Source organism: Eleutherodactylus coqui, chromosome 9 (genome assembly GCF_035609145.1).
Source record: "Eleutherodactylus coqui strain aEleCoq1 chromosome 9, aEleCoq1.hap1, whole genome shotgun sequence".
NCBI lineage: Eukaryota > Metazoa > Chordata > Amphibia > Anura > Eleutherodactylidae > Eleutherodactylus > Eleutherodactylus coqui.
The window spans coordinates 81,803,652-81,827,409 of record NC_089845.1 but is presented as its reverse complement, the minus strand read 5'-3'; the positions used below and the strand labels follow the sequence as shown (position 1 = coordinate 81,827,409).

Here is a 23,758-nt window from a genome sequence, read left to right as displayed (position 1 = left end):
TTCTGATAGTACCATTTTGGAATACATATGACTTTTTGATCGCTTTTTATTGCGTTTTTTCTTGGAGACAGGGTAACTAAAAAAGTGCATTTCTGGCGTTCTTCATTTTTTGTTTCGGACGACGTTCACCGTGCGGGAAAAATTATGTGCTACTTTGATAGATCGGACTTTTACGGACGCGGCGATATCAAATACATATTTTTAATTTATTATTTAGATTTTTTAATAATAGATATGGCAAAAGGGGGGTGATTTAAACTTTTACAACTTTTTTTTTTTTTCAATTAAAAAAAAACTTTATTGATTCTTTTTTTTACTTTACTTTGAAGTCCCCCTGGGGGACTTTAAGATGCGATGCTTTGATCGCTCCTGCAGTATGACGTAATGCTATAGCATTACGTCATACTGCTTTTTGACAGGCAGCCTATGAAGCCACCCCACGGGGACGGCTTGATAGGCAGTCTGCTAAGGCAGCCCTGGGGCCTTTCATTAGGCCCCCGGCTGCCATGATACGTGCATGGCTCCCCCGATCTCACCGCGGGGGTGCCGTGCGGGACCCCCGAACATCGTTCGGGGGATTTAAATGCCGCTGTCAGAATTGACAGCGGCGTTTAAATGGTTAATAGCCGCGATCGGCCGCGCGGCCGCTCGCGGCTATTGCCCGCGGATGTCAGCTGTTATAAACAGCTGATGCCCGCACTGTATGAAGAGAGGTTGCCACGCAACCTCTCTTCATACATACCCCGACGCTCCATGACGTACCAGGTACGTCATTGGTCGTTAAGGGGTTAAAGAGAACATTATGAAGAACAATGTTATTTTGTGTAAATTCTCTTCTGTTACTGGACAGACACGGGAAGGTGGGGTGGGGGTGGGGGGGTAAGATATTAGGGGGAGAGCGTGGTCGGGGGGGGGGGGGGGGGTGAGGGGAATCCAGGTTGAAACCCTTTGGTTTTTATTCACAGTTGCCGTCCCGCAGCCACCTAGTGAATACGGGAGAGTTACGTGTGTCTATCCAGGCTGCCCAGGTGCGGTAGAAATTCTCTCGTCCGAATTCGTCGTCCTGTGATCTCAGTCTCTCTAATCTTTCTATTTCATCCATTGCCCCTACCCACGCGCCTCTGGGGATTTCCATGTCCTGCTTCCAGAATCTGGGTATTACCTGCCTCGTGGCCATGATAAAGAATTTCAGCAGGCCTTTTTTGAGCGAGTGGGTTCCTGAGGGAGGAATGGATAGGAGTGCCACCTCTGGTGTCAGGGTCAATGGTTCCCTGCACACCTTCCCGTATAGTTTCTCCATGTCTCGCCAGATGGGTTTGATCATGGGGCACTCCCACCATATATGTAGCATCGAGCCCACTTCCCCCAGGCATCGCCAGCAGGTATTTGAGGCTGATGGGAAGAGGGAGCGAAGACTCTCTGGTGTCATGTACCATCTTGATAGTATTTTAAAGTTCAGTTCCTGCAACCTACTGGCCACCGACATCTTATGGGTGTGTTGGAATGCTTTGCTCCAGAGCTCTCCGGGGAAGGACCTGCCCAGGACCTCCTCCCACGCAGTGATCCACCTGGGGGTATGACCATCAAGTTTCTCCTCTAGTAGCTGACTGTACAGTATTGACACGGTATGCCTCGGCGCCTCTTCCCCACTGCATAATTTCTCAAACGGGGTAAGGTTTAGGTTCCACCCCTGTTCCGGTCTCACCCCCCCCAGGTAACTACGGATCTGTAGGTATTGCATCCATGAGCCCGGGGGAGTTCCCCCCCGTTCCCTGCATGTTCGCCAGGTCGCACACGCCCTGAGTGTCTATCACCTCCCCTATTTTAGCTTCCGTTCCGAGGGGTAGGAATCCCAGACTGCGAATGCCCAGTGTTGCAGGGATCTGAGGGTTTCTGGTTAAAGGGGTGAGGGGACCCGGGACTGTTGTCCGGCAGCCCCCTTTCTATGCCCCCAGGAGGGTGGTCATCAGGCTTGAAGCCTCCGCTTTCTCCCAATTGACCCCTTTCGGGACCCAAAATGCTCCTTTTGGTGAAAAGGTGTTATTCTCGTTTTCGATTTGTACCCATAGTTTATCTGATTCATGGTGGTGTAGGTCTAGTATTAGGGTTCCTATAGTGGCTTTATGGTAAAGGTTAAAGTCGGGTAGGCCCGCCCCTCCCTTAGATTTTGGCTTGGACAGGCTTTTATAGCTGAGTCTTTTAGAACCTCCCTTCCATATGAACCGGAGTATCAAACTTCTCAATCTATCGAAGAAGATTCTCGCGGGGTTACATGGTGCTGATTGGAAGGTATATAGTATCCTAGGGAGGATATCCATTTTAACTGCGCTCATTCTGCCAAACCATGACAGCGAGCCTCTTGCCCAACTTTCCATGTCCTTTTTCAGGGTCAGTAGCAACGGCTTGTAATTCAGTTCGAACAGCTGAATTGGGTCAGCTGGGATGTGAATTCCCAGATATTTAAACGAGTCGTTTCTCCATAGAAATGGGAAGGCTGCAGCCATATTACTGGCCTCCTGTTGTGGGATAGTGATATTTAGGACTACAGATTTCTGGGTATTTACTTTATAATTGCTAAGCTTGCAAAAAGTGGCGAACTCTTATATGATATTGGGGAAGCTTACGTGTAGTTCGGTGGCATACAGCAGGAGGTCGTCCGCGTATAGAGATAGCTTTCGATCCTCCCTACCAGTCTGTATTCTGCGTATTGAGGGGTTGTTCCTAACTGCGTTAGCTAATGCTTCCATAACTAAGATGTATAATGTGGGGGATAAGGGACACCCCTGTCGTGTGCCATTCCTAACCTCAAACGGGGTTGACAACTTACCATTGACCCTGACCTGTGCCGAGGGGCGATGATAGAGGGCCATTATCCGAGCTAGAGCTCTTGGTCCGAGTCCCACCTTGCGGAGAGTTGCTTCTAGGAATTTCCAACTGATTCTGTCGAACGCTTTTTCAGCGTCGACAGATAACAGGCATAATGGGATTCTTTTCTTTCTTGCCCGGTCGATCAAGGCCAGGGTCTTTATGGAGTTGTCCCTCGCTTCTCTCCCCAGAACGAAGCCCACCTGATCTCCATGGATAATTCGGGGGATTGCAGGGTTTAGCCTATTTGCTATCATTTTTGAAAATATTTTTAAGTCGCAATTGATGAGTGAAATTGGACGATAACTGCCACACGACAGGGGGTCCTTCCCGGGCTTGGGTATCAGAACGATATGGGCCTGAAGGGCTTGAGGTGGGAAGGGGCAGCCCCCTGAAACCTCGTTGAAGGCTTTAAGTAACATATCTGAGATCAGGTCTCCACAAGTCTTATAAAATCTCGGGGAGAACCCGTCCGGGCCTGGGCTTTTCCCTGGTTTAGTTTCTGAGAGCACCTGTTTGAGTTCCTCTGGCTCAAAGTCCTTTTCTAGACCCTCGGATTCCTCTGGTAAGAGGGGCCCTGGGGCATGAGAATCCAGATATTCTGATAGCCTTTGTGCATTTTGAGTCCCTGCTCCCTCCTCAGTCTCACGTATGTTATATAGTTTGGAGTAAAATGATCTAAATTCCCCTAGTATTTCTTGTGGAGCATGGACCCTCCCCCCTTTCGCTGAGTTAATGGAGTGTATGTGTGGATGTGACTTTCTTGGATGTAGAGCTTTGGCAAGTCAGCTACCGCACTTGTCCCCGTATTCATAATAACCGGCTTTCAGTTTGTCTCTATTGCCTAATGCTCTTTGGTCTAATATGTCTAGGATCTTGTGCCGAAGATCCGATATCTCTGTTTGTAGAGTGGCCGATGACGCTGTTTTGTTAGAGATTTCCTTTATGTTAAGATAAAACGTGTGATTTTTTTAAAGTTTGCATTGCGATAAAAAGGAGGTTCCATAAAAAAAAAAAAAAAAAAAAGCCAAAAACGCAGGAAGATGGAGCGTGCTGCGATTTTTTGCATTCGCAAAATCGCATGAGTCAAAACATCGCTAATGGGAAAGTATCATAAATCATTGGATTCATTAATCTGCTTTTTTAAATGACTTTTGAATCAGGCAAAAATTACACGATTTTTTCGCCCGTGTGAAACCACACCAAACCGACAACTGATCGACCTCACATAAGTCAACGGGATCCACAGGATTCTTTCAAAAACTGATCAGTCGTTGCTGTTGTGGGTCCGTAATAAAAGGAAGTCAATGCAGAAGTGTGAACCGAATCTAAAACAAAAACTCTGATGTTACGGAAAAATACGTAGCACGAATGTGACTAGCAAACCAGCTCAGCAGTTTAATAGACATGGTTGCACATCCCTGGCCTGAGAGTTTTGGCTTACGGCGCTCAGAGCACACCCCTTGCCATCTTTGACATATTCTTATAGAACTCATACCAGCGGGTCTATGAACACTTACTTTCACTGTTTTCTTTCAACAAGGATTCGTTATCATCCTCCTCATCTTCTCCGGTTTTTATTTCCTCTGAAGGGGGCTAAGAACATTAGGTATTTAGTATTATCAACAGCTGCCACAGATTATAGTAATGTAGGAGCAGTCCCTGTGGTCTCTTACAAGAACAGAGACTGAGTGAACAAGAAATATATTCTACTTACTGGCAATTCTTTTGCTATCTTGATCACCATGTTCTCCAGGTATTCTGGTAAACTCTTAAACTGTTGGTTGGTAGGCTGGAAGAAGTGCGGGCTTCTACGGGCCAATAGTCTCAGCGCTCTCCAGCCATAATTGGAGTTGTTTACCACTCTGTGAAAAAGAATATATACACTCATGCTACAGAGATATTAACCAGTTCATGATGAAGCCTGTTTGCTCCTTAATGACCAACTAATTTTTCAGTTTTTTTCGTCATTGCATGAGCCGTAACTTTTAGGCTTTTTCATTGACATGGGGCTTGCTCTCTTGCGGGGCAAATTATATATTTTAATGGCATTTTTGGGGTACATGTAAATGTATTGCATCATTTTTATACTTCAAGGAGGGATTTTGATTGTTTTATTCCATTGTTTCTAGAGGCAAGATTGACAAAATCTGCAATTCTGGCAGGTCTGTTTCTTTTTAAGGGCATTCAACACGCAATATACCAAATCGACTGATTTCTTTTTTTTTTTTTTTTTAAAGGTGAAAAAATTGCAAAGTATTCTTTGTTTATCGCTGCAATAAAAGACATATAACATTTTTCTTCTTTTGTCAACAGTGCTGTGAAAAAAGTTTTTTTTTTTGCGGGATGAGTTGTACTGTTTGATGGTATTTTTTGTTGTTCCATGCAATTTTTTAATCACTTTCTATTCTGTCTTTTCAACGTGTTTCCCCCCCCCCCATAACATGCCCTCTGCGGGTTAAATAATGTACTAACCGTTTTCTCTGGGTCATTGTGAATGCAGCGATACCACATGGGATTTTTTTTTTTTTACATAGTAAAAGGGGAAAGGAGGGGTTTTCACGTTCTTAATTTTAATTAACTTTTTTTTTTTTACTTTTTATTTTTGCCCCACTAGGGAACTTGAATATAAGAATGTTTTATCATTCTTCTAACACACTACTATACTTCAGTATAGTAATGTATTAGAAAGCCTAGAAAGCTCAAGCAGAGGCTGAGCGTCATAGGCCACTGTGGCTGATAGACCCGCAGGCCATCTTCAAGCATTTGCGTGTCATAGCAACCCATCGGGACTCTGATCACATTGTGAGGATCCAATGGATGAGAGGGGAAGCCCTCTCTCTCTGTCAGCGTTTTACGTGCTGTTGTCATGGCATGGAAACAGTTAAAGAGCGGCGATTGAATGTTTCTTTGGTCCCCGCTGTTAGAGAAAGTGACAGTCTATCGTCAGACAGCAGAGCACATGGCTATGTGCTGTCCGTGGAAGTATACGGACAGCACATGGCCCCAAAATACACTACTGTACACTGCCTTAAACTTCTTATCTCACTGTATGAAGGAGGCAATAAACTAGCACTGAGAAATAGAACCACATTGAATGAGGCAGGCAACTATTAGACGGAAAAGGATGTATAAACTGGGTAATAGGACGGCAAAGCAATTCTAGAAGACATTTTTTAAAGGCATTTCCAAGCTGGTGGAGACAATGTACGTAAGTGCGTGGCACATTTACTTACTGATCTATCCATACATGTAATAAATATAAATAAAATGGTTATCTTTTTAATTCAAGTCTTACTAAGTATATTATTTGAGGCTTTGCATAAAATATTTTTTTTAAATGTGAACCACATATCACTGAACTTCTTCTAAGCCAAGAATCTTTTAATAAGGGACTCTTCTAATTCTCTATGGGTCTGGCTGCTGAAACCCTGGTAATAAGCTGTTATTGCCATAGAAAGCAGAGGGCCACCACACTTTATGCACATTGGAAATAGATTATACAATACAGTATACCTCCGAAGCCCATAGAGTAGCGGTTGCTCTGGGTACTAGATGGGGAACCCTTAACGATGCTCATATGGTCTAATAAGGAATTATGGACATGGGCGGTCCTGTCCATTTGGGATATCCGTTACAGTACAATGCATCAACATACTTGTATTCATCTTCAACCATGTTTTCAGGATCTGCTTGTTCCATTGCCTCTTCAAAGAACTGTTCCAAAGATGGCATAAACTCCCTAAGATACCATAGTAATGTGTAAGAGAATTAGAAAGTCTTGTTAGTAGCAGTAAAAGGGTTACTAACTTTTTAGACAACTTGTGATAATTAGCAAAACTAATGTACTTTATTTACCTAAAAGGAGTTTTTTTTTGTGAGAGCAGAGGGGAGAGAGACACTGGCACAGGGAGGTGGCTGCAAGTAGCGATAACGGCGAGATCCTCTGCTGTTTATACACATGTACACTGTTAATTATTTCTGTACACTCCTACATAAGTTTATGCCGGTGTGTGTAAAAGGCAGAAAGGAAGCAAGATCTCAGTAGCTCTCAGAGAAATACTCTATAGAACACCGCACAGGAGCAGCTCCACCCACCAGTCCTGAGAGGATGGAGAATCAGATATACACTCTGAGGAGGGAAAAATGGGGAATGCATGATACAGGTCATATAATGGCCAGAAAGAGTTATTCCTCATGTACAAAATTCTCTAATCTTCTAGAGACTGGACCTTAAATGATCAAGGAGGCACAGGCAAACTTACATTTAAAAATCAAGACTAACCTAGACTATATGTTCACATCTACATTCAAGGCTTTGTTTGGAGCCTGTCATGCAGATCAGATGCAAAATATAACATTGCGTTGTGCTACTTGGTTTGGGAAAATGCCAGGCGGCATTACAGCAGCTTCATTGACTATAGGGGTGTCTAAGGGGTTGTCGGGAGCCATTCGTTCCAGTCAACGGCTAGCATTTATTTTCCTGTTGACATAACAAGTAAATAGAGCATCCAAACACAGATGTGAACATAGTCTCATCCAGTCTGCAGTGTACATTGTAAAAACTTTTCAAATCTCCCCACACATTGGCTTGTAGAAACACACTCTGGACTGCGGTACTTGAACAGACAGTTTGTTTGTAAAATGTGACTTCTAAAAGGGATCGCTATACTAAATGTTGACTTTTTAGGAGCTAGAGCAGGTCCTGAGATTTTCCATATGCAGCACGGGGGTCGTCAGATATGGTAAGCAAGAGTTATACTGGATTCCAAATTGGACTTTAGGTAGGGGAGAATTCTTAGATTAACCCATAACCTGCTGATACAACCTTCCCATTGCATTTGACTTGAATAGATATATTTCAAAGATGTTAAAGTTATAGACTTTATCATCATATGCTAGACTTATGTAATTTCTTTAGGTAACAACACCCCCATGCAATGTTTAGTCAGCAGCAGGTCTATGCGTAGGACAAGACAGGTATATGCGCTACCTCACCTGGTTTCTGACCTACAGGCTTCTATGTTGTCGGGATACAGATTCCAGAGCCTTGATAACTCTTCACTGAAAAGGCAGATTCAAGTTTAAGAGACCGATGCTTGCAGCTTAATGTGTATTATCATACTAAAAGCTATTCCATAAATCCCATGGAGGACAGTAGCAGAAAGGAAGCATTTTATAAACAGCCTATCACTTTCATGAAAAATACTATTTTTTTTTACAGAACTAATTCCCCTTTTCATGACAGTCTAGCTACCCATTCGTATATATTTTTTTTATTGACGTGGCCTAAAAAGGTGCAGTCTTAGGGCTCATGCCCACGACCGTTGCGGGTATACGCCCACAGATTTATGCGGTGGTAAACAAAATGCACTCAATGGTGATAGCGGAAAAAAAAATGTGCGTTTTCCTGCAGTCTCCATTAATACTATATTAATGGAGACCTCCCGTGGCGTAAATCCGCGGAAAATAGAACATGCCGTGATTTATTTCCCGCTGCGGAAATCTGCGTTAAAATTCCGCGTGTCAGCATTGGCTGGCAGAAAAGCTATTAGGTTCAATAGAACCTAACAGCTGCGGAATCTCGCCGTGGGAACCGCGGTACAAATCCGCATTAGCCCTTAGTATGTGCCAAAATTGTATCTTTCTGGAATCCAAAGAATAAATAAACCTCAATGTGTGTGTATATGTATATAAAAAAATACTTAAAATTTAGAGGTTACCTGGACTATTATGAAAAGGGGTTATACGATGTGAAAGGAGAGATTACAAACAGAATGAAAAGCAAGACATCTAGAAACAGACTAGTGGAAGTAAATGTATCTAGAATCTTACTTTCCCAGTAAGGTTTTTTTGTTTGAACCCTTGCCTAGAAAGTCCTCAGGGGCCGGTCGTTTCCTTGTCACCATTTTTAGTTTACTCTCTGGTTGTCTGATTTGAAATAGAACAAAGAATAAATCAAAACAGATTATACAGAATTGTAGGAGTTAAATACATTAGTATAGCAGCTCACTAATAGAGGATACAATCTAATACGAAAACAAAGTCTCAATATAATCCGTCTGTACAAAATACACCAAATCTCATACCTCTCCTTTACAAAACTGGGGCAACCTTCATTCTTCCAGGAGTTCCAGTTTTCTTCTGTGTTGAGTATATGCTGAAAACAAGGTTTTAGACAATTAGTCCCTCAATGTGATCTGCCAGATAGCACTACTATTGCATTGGCTATAGCTTACCTCTACCATTTTAGAAAACTTGTCTCCAGCAGAAGGGGTTTCACAGATTAACTAGAATAAAGAAGATATGCGTTATTAGTTATGGTCTCCGTTTAACTCTTTCGCTGCCAGGGTTTTTGAACATTTTGCACATTTGGTAGCCAAGACAATTTCTACTAAAACCTAAGACTACAACAAACTTAAACTTTATTACTGAAGTGTGAGGATGTATGAGATTGATCTATCTTATACATTATATATATATATATATATATTATATACACACACACACACACACACACACACACACACACAATCTCAAGATATCATACAAACCTGGTGTACAAGTTTGGTAGTCTCCTCAATCCAGGCAGACTGCTCATCCAACAAGACATAGTTAGAACTGAAATATAGAATACTTATTTTCTATTACTTCTATAGAGATCAGCAATTAAGTACACAGTATATAAAGCATTCTACAGTGATGTTCACAGGGTGGTAAATCAACAATGTCAAACAAGTACAGACATGTATTGGCCATTGCCTGGTGCCAACATGAGTTTTCAGTAAATCGGTGATTCTCTAATGATCAATAATGCTCATGTGTTATCCACAAGTAAAGTACAGATCTACCTGCAAAAGATGCATGGATATTAACCAGCATTTGAACACAGCAGCATTTCACAATACAAAGCGCATTTTATCCCTATTTTAGCCAACTCACACCCGCACCTTGGATGGATGGGGCTGCTACATTGGGAAATAATGTTAAACGAGGCAGTCAATGTAACTGTGCAACTACTTTGGATACGCTATCAATGGCTAACAAGTACAGCAGCAATATGAAATTCAAGAGCACAAATGCACAAATATAGATTACCTTTTAAACTTCACTTGGCCTTTCAAGTATTGGAACAATATTAGATACTGAACCAAAATATGTCGGCGAAAGTTGCTGTCACTCAGCTGCAAGTCCATTAACTAAAATGAACAAAAACAAGAGTTAAAAAAAGGTATTAAAAATATTTTCCACACAAGCTAATTTGTTTTTCCCCCTTTTTTGTTTCTCAACTCCAGTCCTCAGGGCTCCCCAACATGTCAGGTTTTCAAAATTTCCTTAGAATTGAACAGGTGGTGGAATCATTTAGCTCAGATGTTGCTACGGGTGTTCTCACTATAGGATATACGGAAAACATGACCTTTTGGGGTGCCCTAAGGACTCGAGTTGGGAGATTCTGCCTTAGAGCCTGATAATACAGCTTTGTATCGGGAAAAACTGAAGGACTTTATTTTGATGCATGTACCTTCTTATTGCCATGGGGCACCTTGCCATGCTCCTGCTTTAACGGCCGGGATCAGAGGCATCATCAGTTTTGGATGTGTAACCCCTGATGTGCCATGCTCAATAGCAAGTGCTGCTCCTAAGTGGTCAAAAAAAAGTGGCTATATGCACACGAGCAATGAATTATCACTCACAATAGGATGGCAACTAATCGACACTCCGCGACTATGTTGCAGAGTGCCGATTAAGTCACAGAAGCGTGCTCCCTCTGTGAGCCCTTTACATGCCGCAATATACACTGTTTGTGGTATGTAAGGGTTAAGATTGCGGATAGACGTTCTCATCGATCCCCAGCGAGAGACCAGTTATCAATCACCGCCGGGTCTTGCTGCGGGCTAACTTCTGGGCCTGCGCCATCCAAGGAGACACAAGTTTATGTCCTGTTGCGTTACGTGACCCCCCAGACAGGATGTAAACCTACGCCCTGTGGCATTAATTGTACTACTTCAGGGGAGTCACTGTTAAGGAACAGAGTGTAAATACAAGTCATTTCTATATAAGATATAGGATCATAAAGTGTGACCACATTGTAAAGCTCTAGTGACTAGTTTGGTGTTACCTTCTCACTTGTCAGGAACTTGGCAAAGTAAACATGTTCGCCTCCAGATTTCAGTTCTTCAATTTTTTTTCGTGATGCTTGCGTATCATCCAGCTTGTAACTCTTAAACACTTGCAGAACTTCTTCTGAAAACTATGAAAAGGAGACCGCTATAATAAAAATGCAAACTAAATAACACTATCCATAAACTGTGCTGTAGCATATAGAGAAACGATCACGGAGGTCCATGTTAGCAAACATGAGGCTCCATTAAACACAAACATTCACCTTGAGGAATGTTTTCCAAGAATTTTTGTCATAGCATTGAACAGGATTCCTGAAGAAGTCTTGTAGAGACCAGAATTTCCTATACAGATTGTAATCTATGGGAATAGAACTAAAGGAAAAAAAGGCAGTTACATCAACTTCATAACCATTTTATAAAAGATCAAAGAATACGAAACTAAAGCATCACAAATTTTGACAGAAGGAAAAACAAAAAAAATTGAAGTTTGAAGATACTGAAGTCTCAAAACTGAGTATTTTTAAATAATTAAAATAATTTTAAAAATGAGTTTTCTGACATGTTTCTATGTTAATGGCAATGCGCTCCAAATAAAAGTAAAAGCCATTTTCTAATTAGCTGTTATTTTTATTAAACAGTGTGACAGAACATTACAGTACAGGTCACACAAGCAGTTGCAGTTCTTCTTGGAACTGAGGTTTATGGCTGGAAAACACTCTAAAAAAACGGGGGAAAAAAGCCATAGGGGTCAAAAACCTCTCAGACAAAAACACATTTACCAAGACCGGTATTTCAAACATGGTTCTTAGTGGAGTACCTGCTGTAGTAAGATGCGATAACTCTATTAAGAGGCGTGTGCCTCTTAATAAATTTAACAAATGTCTGGCCAGCCGTACACCAGAAAGCCAAACTTATGCCAGTTTCATGCAAAAAAATTGTAGTAAATTTGCAAGCCCAGCCCCCTAGAAAGGTGTCAAGGATGTTCGAAAAGGGCAAATATTTGCAAGTTTCTGTGCAAGTATGGCTAGTGCAAAAATAAAAACACTTGACACTTTCTCTTTGGTTTAAAAAACAGATCTTGCATAAATTGCCCCTATTGGCTCTAAACACCTGATAGCTGAGAAAACACAACAAAAACACACAAAAACTGAAGTTGTCAATCCAGTCTAAAGCCCAATGTCCACTTGCACGTACGGATTCCACTGCTGAATGCAGCAGTGGAATCCAGCTGTGCTCATGGATATTGAGAGAAAAAAAGCTTTTCTTACCTCCCTGGCGGTGCACATTATACCTCCCTGCACAGTGCATATTTTTTTATTTATTTTTTTATGTCCTCCTTTCCCAAGGATCTGTGGCACAGCCACAATGACAGCTGTGGCTGTGCTTTGGATATGGCAGCTTCCATTGACTTCAATGGAAGCCGTCTCGAGGGATCCGCAGACGAAATGGAGCATGCTGTGATCTCTTCCAGCGCGTGCGATCCACACACACAAGTGAAAAAAACAAACAAAAAAACCCCATCTGCATGCATTAAATTGCCCTGCAGATGCTAATGCATCCCTATGGGCTTCTAGAGCTGCGGATCTCCCATGTGGGAGACACATGCGGATTTTATGATTAAAATCTGCATGTGGATATTGGGCAAGAGGAGGGCATTAACAAATACATTATTTAGTCCCTACGATGATTTATACCAACCAGAGCTTCTGCTGCAGTGAAGCATTGGTCAGAGTACGGTCAGAAACTGTGCTGTCTTAAGGCCAAAATGTATCTTTGTTTTATCGACAGTATGCCCTATCCGCTGTATGTTTTCTGGGAAAACTGACGCAATTAGAACCACATTTAAGTACCCAGATCATACATTTCCTTACAACTCTTAAAAAGCGGCACAGAAAAAAAAAAAAAAAAAACCTCAGCAAAACCCACATTTTCTGCCTTAGTTTCTTCTTGTGTAAGAGTGGGGCGTGTGTATGTAGACTAAATCTCTTACCATGGATAAAGGCATACTTACGAACTATTAGGTGCCTCATCATCTCCCATTTCACCTTCCTCGATCTCCATTCCATCTTCTCGATCTTCCACTTGCTGTAAATTAAATAGATGTGGTTCTATTTTGTGCACCATATACAGGAATAAAAGCTTTAAAATAAAAATATCACCACCTACTTTTTGCCCCAGAGTGCTCTCCTGTTCGTTGGCATTATACACTGTAACATTTTCCAAGTTAAACTGACTTTGCAAATTCAAACCTTAAGAAAAAAAAAATGAATACAAACATGGCTGATATAAACTGTGGGAAGCCACATCAGGCTTCATAGTGACATGGACAACCAAGATTCATACATCAGTGTAATATCCCTAACAGCGAGTGATACTGATGGTAACATCCAGATATCAGTCCATCTACAAGGTTGTCAAGTGCAGCGGCCTAAATAAAATCATTTAAATCTACAACTTTGAGGTAACTACTGTATATGTTCACACAAGACATAAAAATGTCTCAGGTCTGTAGAACACTGAAATAGGAATAAGAATCTCACCAGATTTTTCTGAGAGGGGAAACAATCGTGCAAGGAACAGCTGAATTCTTCCGCAGAACACAGTATTTTGAGATTTAGAAAGTCTTCTTAAGAGATCTGAAAAATACATTTCGATAATTTATCAGAAATCTTTTGAACAGTCATCATTCAGCCATTAAATTGCATACAGTAATTATACAGCCGGGGGTCTTACCATTGCACATTCGAAGCAAGTAGTTCTTTCCAGCCGAATAAAACGTATTCTAAAACCAGAAGACACAAAGTGTAACTTACTAGAATAGAAAGGATAATATTTAACAACATTAGGTATACAAAGACACACATAGATATACACATGAGGATGACTTGTGTACATTGTAACTAACTAAATGAAAAAGTGTTGCCCGGGACTTTTGGGATTCTTTTCCTATTGATGGCCAGAATTCAAATGGGAGCTGTGCCTGCACTACCAAACCGGGCCACTGCAATACGGACAGTGCAATCCACTTCCTGCACTGACAGCTGGCCCAGGTAACAGCTGATCGGTAGGGATCCCGAGCGGAGGACCCCCACCAGTCTATTGATGACCTATCGAGGTCCTGCACAACAACTTTAATAACATTTAACAGATTTAAAATAGTAATGGCTTGTCAATTAGATATGCCATCAACGCTAGTGTGGGTTTAACTGCTGGGCCTCAACTGTTTATAAATTTCAGGAGGAATAAACAGAGGAACAATATAGTACAGATTCCAAGAAAAGATGTTCGAACAATGTTATTTCATGGAACGTGAAAGTTTTTGATACATTATTTGGTACAAAAAAAAAAAAAAAAAGAAGTAAATAAATAAAAAAATGTTAAATTAGAGAGAATCCTATTTAACTTATTTAGTAACAAATATAAAATGAATACATGATAAGTAACCAAGGTAGCTGTAGGGCATCATTATTACTGTCATATGCATCATAAACTATATGGAAAATAGACTTACAGCTTTCCAGGTTCCAACATTTTTCTCCACAAATGTGAATATTTTGTCACAGTGATCCAAAGGGAGGCAATCAAGGACATCTCCCAGCAGTACAAATGGTGTGGTAGCTGTGCATATACCTAAAGCACAGAAATATTAATTATTAAGGAGGCATATTCACAAAGTGCTGGAAGGTACACTTACTAATGGCAACTTAAATTAACCAGTAGGACTGAGAGCATGGCACGGTTCGGACACTTTCCTCCCAAATAGGCACATAGTGATGAACATAATTGTTCCTTTATTTTCCAGATCCTCCAATACAGAAATATCATGATTTCCCTGCGATATGTAAATTTCTAGTAAACTGTCTGATAGGCGGTTTACCTCCTATATTTGAATGAGCTCTCTCCTACGTTTTTCAGTAAAACGCGCCCATCATAATCTTAATTGACGTCTCCAGGCTAGGCAACTGGAGATACCATGTGTTCAAGTTCTGCCCTGCACGGAGGATGGAGCATGCCCGGGACTTTACTTATGACATGAAGGGAAGAGAGTATGGCACTGCAAATGCCCGGATCTGCAAGTGCGGTGCAAAATATCTTGAGCACACGGTTTCTCTGGCTGCCTGAGGCGGGGACATCAATCAAGATTATGACAGGCGTGTTGCTGAAAGAAGGGGGAGAGAGCCCAGACAAGATGCATCACCCATCAGACAGTTTACCAATCATCTGAATACCATGGGGGAAGCATGGAAAAGATATTTCTGCATTAGAGCATTTGGTGAATAAAATCAAGGCACAGTTATGTACATCACTAGGTCCCACTTGTTATGTTAGACGTAGTTTATAATGCAAGAATCAGATGACTGAATTCATTTTACTTCTGGAAAACCCCTTTCACTTCCTGCTGTGTCCACATCACTACCATAGTGAAGCATTTATGGGAATTTTAACATGTTCAATATTGCTTAGTTTATTCAAGCTTTCAGATCAGAATGGCTTACAGGGGTTACTCCAACCATTTAACAGCTGGCTATATGTGAACCAATTACTGGTTTAATGTTACAATCATGTATGCCACATCTTACAAATACAATGTTTGTGCAGTTGTAAACTACTAATAGCCTTTTTCAGGACAGGTCATTAATAGTAGATCAGCTTGGATCCATTGCCCAGAACCAACAGCAAGCTGGCACACTTGTGCACTGAGCTGATTTCTGCAGGAAGCAGATGGCTCTGTTCTGACTGAAGTGACAGGGCTTGGTACTGCAGGCCAAGTTCTCATTCATTTTAATGTGAACCTAACCTGCAGTAGCAAGCCTGGCCACTGCCATTGGAACGGAGCTGTCTGCTTCCTGCAGATATCAGCTCAGTGCACGAACGCGCAGGCCCACTGAGCAGCTGATCCCAAATTAACACCCTTGACGATCTATTATTGATGACCATTCCTGAGCATAGGCCACCAATAGTATACAAGTGGGCAACCCCTTTAAAGCCCAATTAAAGTAACAGATGAAAACTATCTTACAAAAAGAGAAAAATGGAATATTTTACTCCAGAGCTTTTGGAACTGTATTTATGACATAAAAAATCTTATTTATTAGCTAGGGTTTCTGTGTAGGTCTTTTTTTTTAACCCAAAATAAATTATGACAGCCAGATTCCTCCTGTTCACAAATGCATCTGGATAGCTTTCATGTGGTCTTGCTGCAACTAAATCCTAGCTATAAACAACTCGTCTGAACTTTCCCATAATGCCTATTCGTCTTACCTTCTGTAACGCCACTGATAGCAAGTGAAATAATGGTGAGGCAGTTGTCACATGAAGCTTGATTTATCTGCATTTGAGAAAAGAAGGGGCCAGTTACAAAAAAGGCATTAACACAACTGAGAGCCAATCTATTAGTTCGATGCTTTATCCAAAAAGCAGATGTTGAGGAACAACCAGACCAGGCTGCAGGACATTAGACATTTAGCTGTGGCGAGCCTGAGGAAGCCCTACCTCATGCTTTACACTTCAGCTTTACTTGCTCAGATTGGCTCTTGTATGAAACCACAAGCTCTCCAGGATGATTTGCTTTATCTACATCAGGACAGAATTGCCTAGACTGCATATTACTGATAAATGCAATAACCTAGTATGTAAACAAAATTGTTCCCATTCACCAGCAGCAAGCAGAGATCTTCAGAGTTGTATGGAAGTAACACACATAGGTACACAACTATTAAGCTGCTTATGGCACTTGGCATCTGGTGTACAAAAATGTGAAGCTTTAAGTGGGCAGGACTTGGCATTAGTAGCCATGGCCACTCACAGCCCATCAAATTTACGATAATCTACACAAGAGACTGGCATAAAATTTCAGATCTGGCAAACAGATTACGCAAAATCGCACAAAATCTATCAACAGGCTTTCACCACTTAATACATTTGTCGCACTTCAGGCCAGCACAATGTTTACTTAACACCAGCTAATAAAACGCCAGTCAAAGTAATTCAGTCCCAAAGTATATTAGAAAGTTGCCAAACTTACCATATGAAGTGTCAATTACATAAGAGTACTCCCAAGACTGACTTATCAATCTACATAATATTACCTATCCGTAGGACAAGAGATAAAAGTCTGATCAGAGAACAGGTTTCACCGCCGAGACCCCCACCGATTCTAAGAACGGGGGTTTTGTGTTCCCCTTTTCTCCTCGCTCTGTACTCATTGCATCCTCCACAATGAGAAGGAGACTGAACGGCGAGCATGTGTGGTGCTGCTCCCTTCATTTCAATGGGGCTGATACAAGTATCCAAATAGAAGCCTTTGGTCATCTCCGGCGCTCTCACTGAAGATGAATACAGTGGCAGCACACATGTGCAACGGCTCCTCCAGTCAATCTCCATGTCACTACAGGGGGTGCAGCAGTACGGCAGTGAGGAGAGGGGGGCACAGGACCCCATTTCTCAGGATCAGTGGGGGGGGGGGGTCTCAGCTGTAAATTCCTCACCAATCAGACTTTTCTCACCTATCCTATGGCTATTCTATCTTAGGAACACCCCTTTACAGGGAACCTGTCACGTCCTGTAAACTAAGTTATGGTGCTGTTAGCGGTCACAACAGGGAGGCGGGCGATATATTCTTTACCCCCTCCTCTCTGGGTCCAGCACTGCCTCCCTCTGAAGTCGGCACACGAAAATCTGACTCTTTTCAGACTTTCATGCCGCATCCAGACTTCAGAGGGCGACAGCACTGGATCGTGGGAGAGTATAAAGAATCCATGTTGCCTCCCCTAACAGCACCAGTACTTAGTTTATAGCGCTTACTAAAAAATCCCAAGTCATTCCCCACATCTGTGCAGTATTTTTCTACGCCTGCGGATCTCTTACCCAGCAGCCCCCTCCATCTCCTCCTTCCCCCGGGACGCCAGATCCCTAGGCACGCGCCATCTCCTCCTTCCCCCGGGACGCCAGATCCCTAGGCACGCGCCATCTCCTCCTTCCCCCGGGACGCCAGATCCCTAGGCACGCGCCATCTCCTCCTTCCCCCGGGACGCCAGATCCCTAGGCACGCGCCATCTCCTCCTTCCCCCGGGACGCCAGATCCCTAGGCACGCGCCATCTCCTCCTTCCCCCGGGACGCCAGATCCCTAGGCACGCGCCATCTCCTCCTTCCCCCGGGACGCCAGATCCCTAGGCACGCGCCATCTCCTCCTTCCCCCGGGACGCCAGATCCCTAGGCACGCGCCATCTCCTCCTTCCCCCGGGACGCCAGATCCCTAGGCACGCGCCATCTCCTCCTTCCCCCGGGACGCCAGATCCCTAGGCACGCGCCATCTCCTCCTTCCCCCGGGACGCCAGATCCCTAGGCACGCGCCATCTCCTCCTTCCCCCGGGACGCCAGATCCCTAGGCACGCGCCATCTCCTCCTTCCCCCGGGACGCCAGATCCCTAGGCACGCGCCATCTCCTCCTTCCCCCGGGACGCCAGATCCCTAGGCACGCGCCATCTCCTCCTTCCCCCGGGACGCCAGATCCCTAGGCACGCGCCATCTCCTCCTTCCCCCGGGACGCCAGATCCCTAGGCACGCGCCATCTCCTCCTTCCCCCGGGACGCCAGATCCCTAGGCACGCGCCATCTCCTCCTTCCCCCGGGACGCCAGATCCCTAGGCACGCGCCATCTCCTCCTTCCCCCGGGACGCCAGATCCCTAGGCACGCGCCATCTCCTCCTTCCCCCGGGACGCCAGATCCCTAGGCACGCGCCATCTCCTCCTTCCCCCGGGACGCCAGATCCCTAGGCACGCGCCATCTCCTCCTTCCCCCGGGACGCCAGATCCCTAGGCACGCGCCATCTCCTCCTTCCCCCGGGACGCCAGATCCCTAGGCACGCGCCATCTCCTCCTTCCCCCGGGACGCCAGATCCCTAGGCACGCGCCATCTCCTCCTTCCCCCGGGACGCCAGATCCCTAGGCACGCGCCATCTCCTCCTTCCCCCGGGACGCCAGATCCCTAGGCACGCGCCATCTCCTCCTTCCCCCGGGACGCCAGATCCCTAGGCACGCGCCATCTCCTCCTTCCCCCGGGACGCCAGATCCCTAGGCACGCGCCATCTCCTCCTTCCCCCGGGACGCCAGATCCCTAGGCACGCGCCATCTCCTCCTTCCCCCGGGACGCCAGATCCCTAGGCACGCGCCATCTCCTCCTTCCCCCGGGACGCCAGATCCCTAGGCACGCGCCATCTCCTCCTTCCCCCGGGACGCCAGATCCCTAGGCACGCGCCATCTCCTCCTTCCCCCGGGACGCCAGATCCCTAGGCACGCGCCATCTCCTCCTTCCCCCGGGACGCCAGATCCCTAGGCACGCGCCATCTCCTCCTTCCCCCGGGACGCCAGATCCCTAGGCACGCGCCATCTCCTCCTTCCCCCGGGACGCCAGATCCCTAGGCACGCGCCATCTCCTCCTTCCCCCGGGACGCCAGATCCCTAGGCACGCGCCATCTCCTCCTTCCCCCGGGACGCCAGATCCCTAGGCACGCGCCATCTCCTCCTTCCCCCGGGACGCCAGATCCCTAGGCACGCGCCATCTCCTCCTTCCCCCGGGACGCCAGATCCCTAGGCACGCGCCATCTCCTCCTTCCCCCGGGACGCCAGATCCCTAGGCACGCGCCATCTCCTCCTTCCCCCGGGACGCCAGATCCCTAGGCACGCGCCATCTCCTCCTTCCCCCGGGACGCCAGATCCCTAGGCACGCGCCATCTCCTCCTTCCCCCGGGACGCCAGATCCCTAGGCACGCGCCATCTCCTCCTTCCCCCGGGACGCCAGATCCCTAGGCACGCGCCATCTCCTCCTTCCCCCGGGACGCCAGATCCCTAGGCACGCGCCATCTCCTCCTTCCCCCGGGACGCCAGATCCCTAGGCACGCGCCATCTCCTCCTTCCCCCGGGACGCCAGATCCCTAGGCACGCGCCATCTCCTCCTTCCCCCGGGACGCCAGATCCCTAGGCACGCGCCATCTCCTCCTTCCCCCGGGACGCCAGATCCCTAGGCACGCGCCATCTCCTCCTTCCCCCGGGACGCCAGATCCCTAGGCACGCGCCATCTCCTCCTCCCCCGGGACGCCAGATCCCTAGGCACTCGCCATCTCCTCCTCCCCCGGGACGCCAGATCCCTAGGCACTCGCCATCTCCTCCTCCCCCGGGACGCCAGATCCCTAGGCACTCGCCATCTCCTCCTCCCCCGGGACGCCAGATCCCTAGGCACTCGCCATCTCCTCCTCCCCCGAGACGCCAGATCCCTAGGCACTCGCCATCTCCTCCTCCCCCGAGACGCCAGATCCCTAGGCACTCGCCATCTCCTCCTCCCCCGGGACGCCAGATCCCTAGGCACTCGCCATCTCCTCCTCCCCCGGGACGCCAGATCCCTAGGCACTCGCCATCTCCTCCTCCCCCGGGACGCCAGATCCCTAGGCACTCGCCATCTCCTCCTCCCCCGGGACGCCAGATCCCTAGGCACTCGCCATCTCCTCCTCCCCCGGGACGCCAGATCCCTAGGCACTCGCCATCTCCTCCTCCCCCGAGACGCCAGATCCCTAGGCACTCGCCATCTCCTCCTCCCCCGAGACGCCAGATCCCTAGGCACTCGCCATCTCCTCCTCCCCCGGGACGACAGATCCCTAGGCACTCGCCATCTCCTCCCCCAGGACGACAGATCCCTAGGCACTCGCCATCTCCTCCCCCAGGACGACAGATCCCTAGGCACTTACTATCTCCTCCTCCAGGACGGCTCTGAAGACTTGGTCCAGCGTCAGCTTCTTCTCATTCTCGCTGTAAGACAGGACAGAGTACACTGAGCGCCCGCACTGCACACACAGGGGGCGGCCATTGCGGCACGGCTTACCTTCCGGGGACCTGGCTGAACACCGAAAAGAGATGCTTGATGTTCTTGCCGGGCACGGCCTCTCTGGTCGCACTCTGATACAACACAAAGACAAGGCTGCTGTTACTCTTCTAACAGTCACACCGGGAAGCCTTCCAGCCGTTACTTACCGTCAGTCTACTCCGCGCCTCCGGAAGACTGAACAACGGAGGAGACATTGCGGCGAATCTTCTCAGAACCTGCGGCGCATCCCGATGACGTCACGACACCATCGACTGCACAGAGGAGTCTGAAAGGAACTTCCGGTGACGTTCCGTATGGAACTCTATTGTACTGGGCGGTTCAGGAATCGGGAAGCGCGAATGTCTGCTTTTTGGACTATTTCGCTTGCTGTAGACGTGTGTTTGCTAATGTAATAGTAATAAAGTAATGTCATTGTATGGTGATTTATATGATTTACATATTGTCCTTAGCAAAGGGGATACAAATAATGTAGACATATCCAATGGTCTTCAGGTTTCACTTTTCTGGGTACAAGGTGCCCTTACAGAATACCTCCTAACTTTTTAGATGATAGAAGAGGGAAACTTCTGGGGGGAGGGGGTTTGTCTGAAAGATCCAATATTTTAGCATATCTATACGCTTAATTAGTTTGGACTCGAGTATTAGCACAAAAATTACACTGCAGCAAATTAAAAAAATGTTCATAACAGAAAGTAATTGATATGTTTCTGTATAATAAAACCTGCTCATTCCACTGGCACCATTTATAATAGCGGCACGTCTCGTTTTCGAGTTACGGATTCATTGCATAGGCCTATTTCCAGAAAATTAAGTACAACGGCAATTGGATTACATTATTCCCCATAACTGGAAAACCTTAAATAGCAGAAAAAACGGATATCATTTTTAAATTCAGCGCACTAAAGTTGAGATTTTTAAGATCCAAATTGTACCAAATAATGGACTAATATAGGAGTTGGAGTCAAGTACCGTATTTCCTGGAAATTAAGACCCTGTCTTATATTAATTTTCGCCACAAAGAGAGGCACTAGGTCTTATTTTCGGGGGATGTCATTATACTTACCTAGCAGGCTCCGTCCAGGTCCCTCCCGCTGCTCTCCGGCGCTCTGATACGCTTCCCGCAGTCTTCGGCAGCCCACAGAAGATCGCTTCCTGGTTACGGGATTTATAAATCCCATCTTCAAGAAGTGATGGCTCCGATTGGTTCTCGAGTGCTGCTCATCCAATCAATGCAGTGCTCGATGAACCAACGTGATGGCTGTGATTGGTTTATCCAGCGCTGCATTAATTGGCTGAGCAGCGATCGAGAACGAATCACAGCCATCGCGTTATGGAGGCGGGATTTATGAAATGGCTGAGCCATGGCATTGATTGGCCAAGCGATCTTCTGTCGGTGGCCGAGAACTGCAGGAAGCCTGCTGGAGCTCCGGAGAGCAGCAGGAGGGACCAGGATTGAGCCTGCTAGGTAATGTATTGTTTGGGGGGGGGGGGGGGGGGTTGTAATGCCGGTAGGGCTTATTTTTAGGGTGGGGCTTATATTTCAAGCCTCCACAGCCCCCCCCCCCAAAAAAAAATCAGGGTATGGCTTATTTTCAGGGTATGTTTTATTTTTGGGGAAACGGTATATTACTTAGGAATTAGGTCATTTTTGGTGCAACGTACAGATTTTATGAATGTACTTCTACTTATCAGGTGAAAAAGAGGGGTGTTTAAGGAGCAAAGGGGGACGGAGGGATTGGGGTCAAAATTAGGGACTGTCCTGTCAAAAGAGGGGTACTTGTAAGGTACGCCTGAAGCCAGCTTTACACGGGTGCATGCGTATTTGCGCGAGCCTGAGCATGGCATTTTTGCGGAATGAGTGATGCATTTATGCGCACGTATTGGCGTATTTTACTGTAATTTTTGCGCCCACAAGGCATGTTAATTTGCGTTTGGCAAACAAAGTCGCACCGATTGAAATGAGTTCCAGTTGTGTTCTTTTTACTGCGCAATTACACAGTGTTCCTCACATCTCCTTGTGTATTGCATGTGCATTTGCGCCCCTGTGAAGTTGGCCTTAGGATGCATTCACACGGACGAGTTTCACAAGCGAGTTCTGTCCAGTAGCCATAATGGAACTCGCATGTGCATTGATTTCAATGTGTTTATTCGCATGAGCAATTTTTTATGCTCCCACATAGTGTGAAGTGGGGAAGATTGTCAGGAACGGACAATCCGCACCTCAATTCATCATCAAAACCGCGATAAAAAACACACCAAAATACGCACCATTGACGTTGAATTTAACATAGTTTTGGTTTGGATGGATCTGCACAGATTTAGTCGTGTTTTTCATTGTGGTTTTGATGCTGAATTTGGTAGGTATTGTCTGTTGTGGATGATCTGCCCCATCTTCTGCTACACGGGAACATACCCTAACGGGGGTGACCTAATGTATTCATTCCATCTATTAAGGCAGCCATAATATTCCTTTCAAAGCTCCCCCATTCCATTCAAGCAATATGATAAAATTCTTCTCAGACAAGGCCATATTTCAAGTGTCAGAGTATGTGAGTATGTCGATTGGCCTGCAGATATGGGGAACCAAATATTCCCATGTCTACAGAGAACGTATCTGAAATTGAATGTGTAGTGTGATGTCAATGAAAGACGGGATTAGCAGTTATTTTTTGTCTGTGAACATACAGTAACCGGCCCTGTAGATCTTGACATGTTGAACTGTTCCTCTATCCCGAACTAGTTGATCTACAACCTAATATAAACTATACTGATTTCTAAAAATTCCATGGAGCTCCAAGTTTTGGGCTGCACCCTGGCATATTTGCGCGCGCATTACACAGGGAATAGAACCCATTGATTTTAATGGGTTTGTTCACATTTCCCTGTTTTGCAC

The 23,758-nt window shown here is 45.5% G+C and overlaps 1 protein-coding gene across 1 annotated transcript in view; it reads right to left on the bottom strand.

Annotated features, from left to right (window-relative positions):
* The window catches only part of THOC1 (THO complex subunit 1), a 28,243-nt gene extending 7,091 nt beyond the window's left edge, over positions 1 to 21,152 (bottom strand). Inside the window, exons 1-20 of the mRNA XM_066579618.1 lie at positions 21,012 to 21,152; positions 20,863 to 20,936; positions 20,729 to 20,789; positions 16,251 to 16,317; positions 14,500 to 14,618; positions 13,722 to 13,770; positions 13,529 to 13,624; positions 13,155 to 13,237; positions 13,000 to 13,073; positions 11,252 to 11,360; positions 10,985 to 11,116; positions 9,964 to 10,064; positions 9,420 to 9,486; positions 9,105 to 9,155; positions 8,955 to 9,025; positions 8,701 to 8,796; positions 7,864 to 7,929; positions 6,524 to 6,607; positions 4,583 to 4,730; positions 4,386 to 4,461 (exon numbers count right to left, since the gene is read on the bottom strand). Of these exons, the coding sequence (XP_066435715.1) occupies positions 4,386 to 4,461; positions 4,583 to 4,730; positions 6,524 to 6,607; positions 7,864 to 7,929; positions 8,701 to 8,796; positions 8,955 to 9,025; positions 9,105 to 9,155; positions 9,420 to 9,486; positions 9,964 to 10,064; positions 10,985 to 11,116; positions 11,252 to 11,360; positions 13,000 to 13,073; positions 13,155 to 13,237; positions 13,529 to 13,624; positions 13,722 to 13,770; positions 14,500 to 14,618; positions 16,251 to 16,317; positions 20,729 to 20,789; positions 20,863 to 20,936; positions 21,012 to 21,059 (1,672 nt within the window). The 5' untranslated portion in view covers positions 21,060 to 21,152. The remainder of the gene's footprint in view (positions 1 to 4,385; positions 4,462 to 4,582; positions 4,731 to 6,523; positions 6,608 to 7,863; positions 7,930 to 8,700; positions 8,797 to 8,954; positions 9,026 to 9,104; positions 9,156 to 9,419; positions 9,487 to 9,963; positions 10,065 to 10,984; positions 11,117 to 11,251; positions 11,361 to 12,999; positions 13,074 to 13,154; positions 13,238 to 13,528; positions 13,625 to 13,721; positions 13,771 to 14,499; positions 14,619 to 16,250; positions 16,318 to 20,728; positions 20,790 to 20,862; positions 20,937 to 21,011) is intronic.
* Positions 21,153 to 23,758: the final 2,606 nt, after the last annotated feature.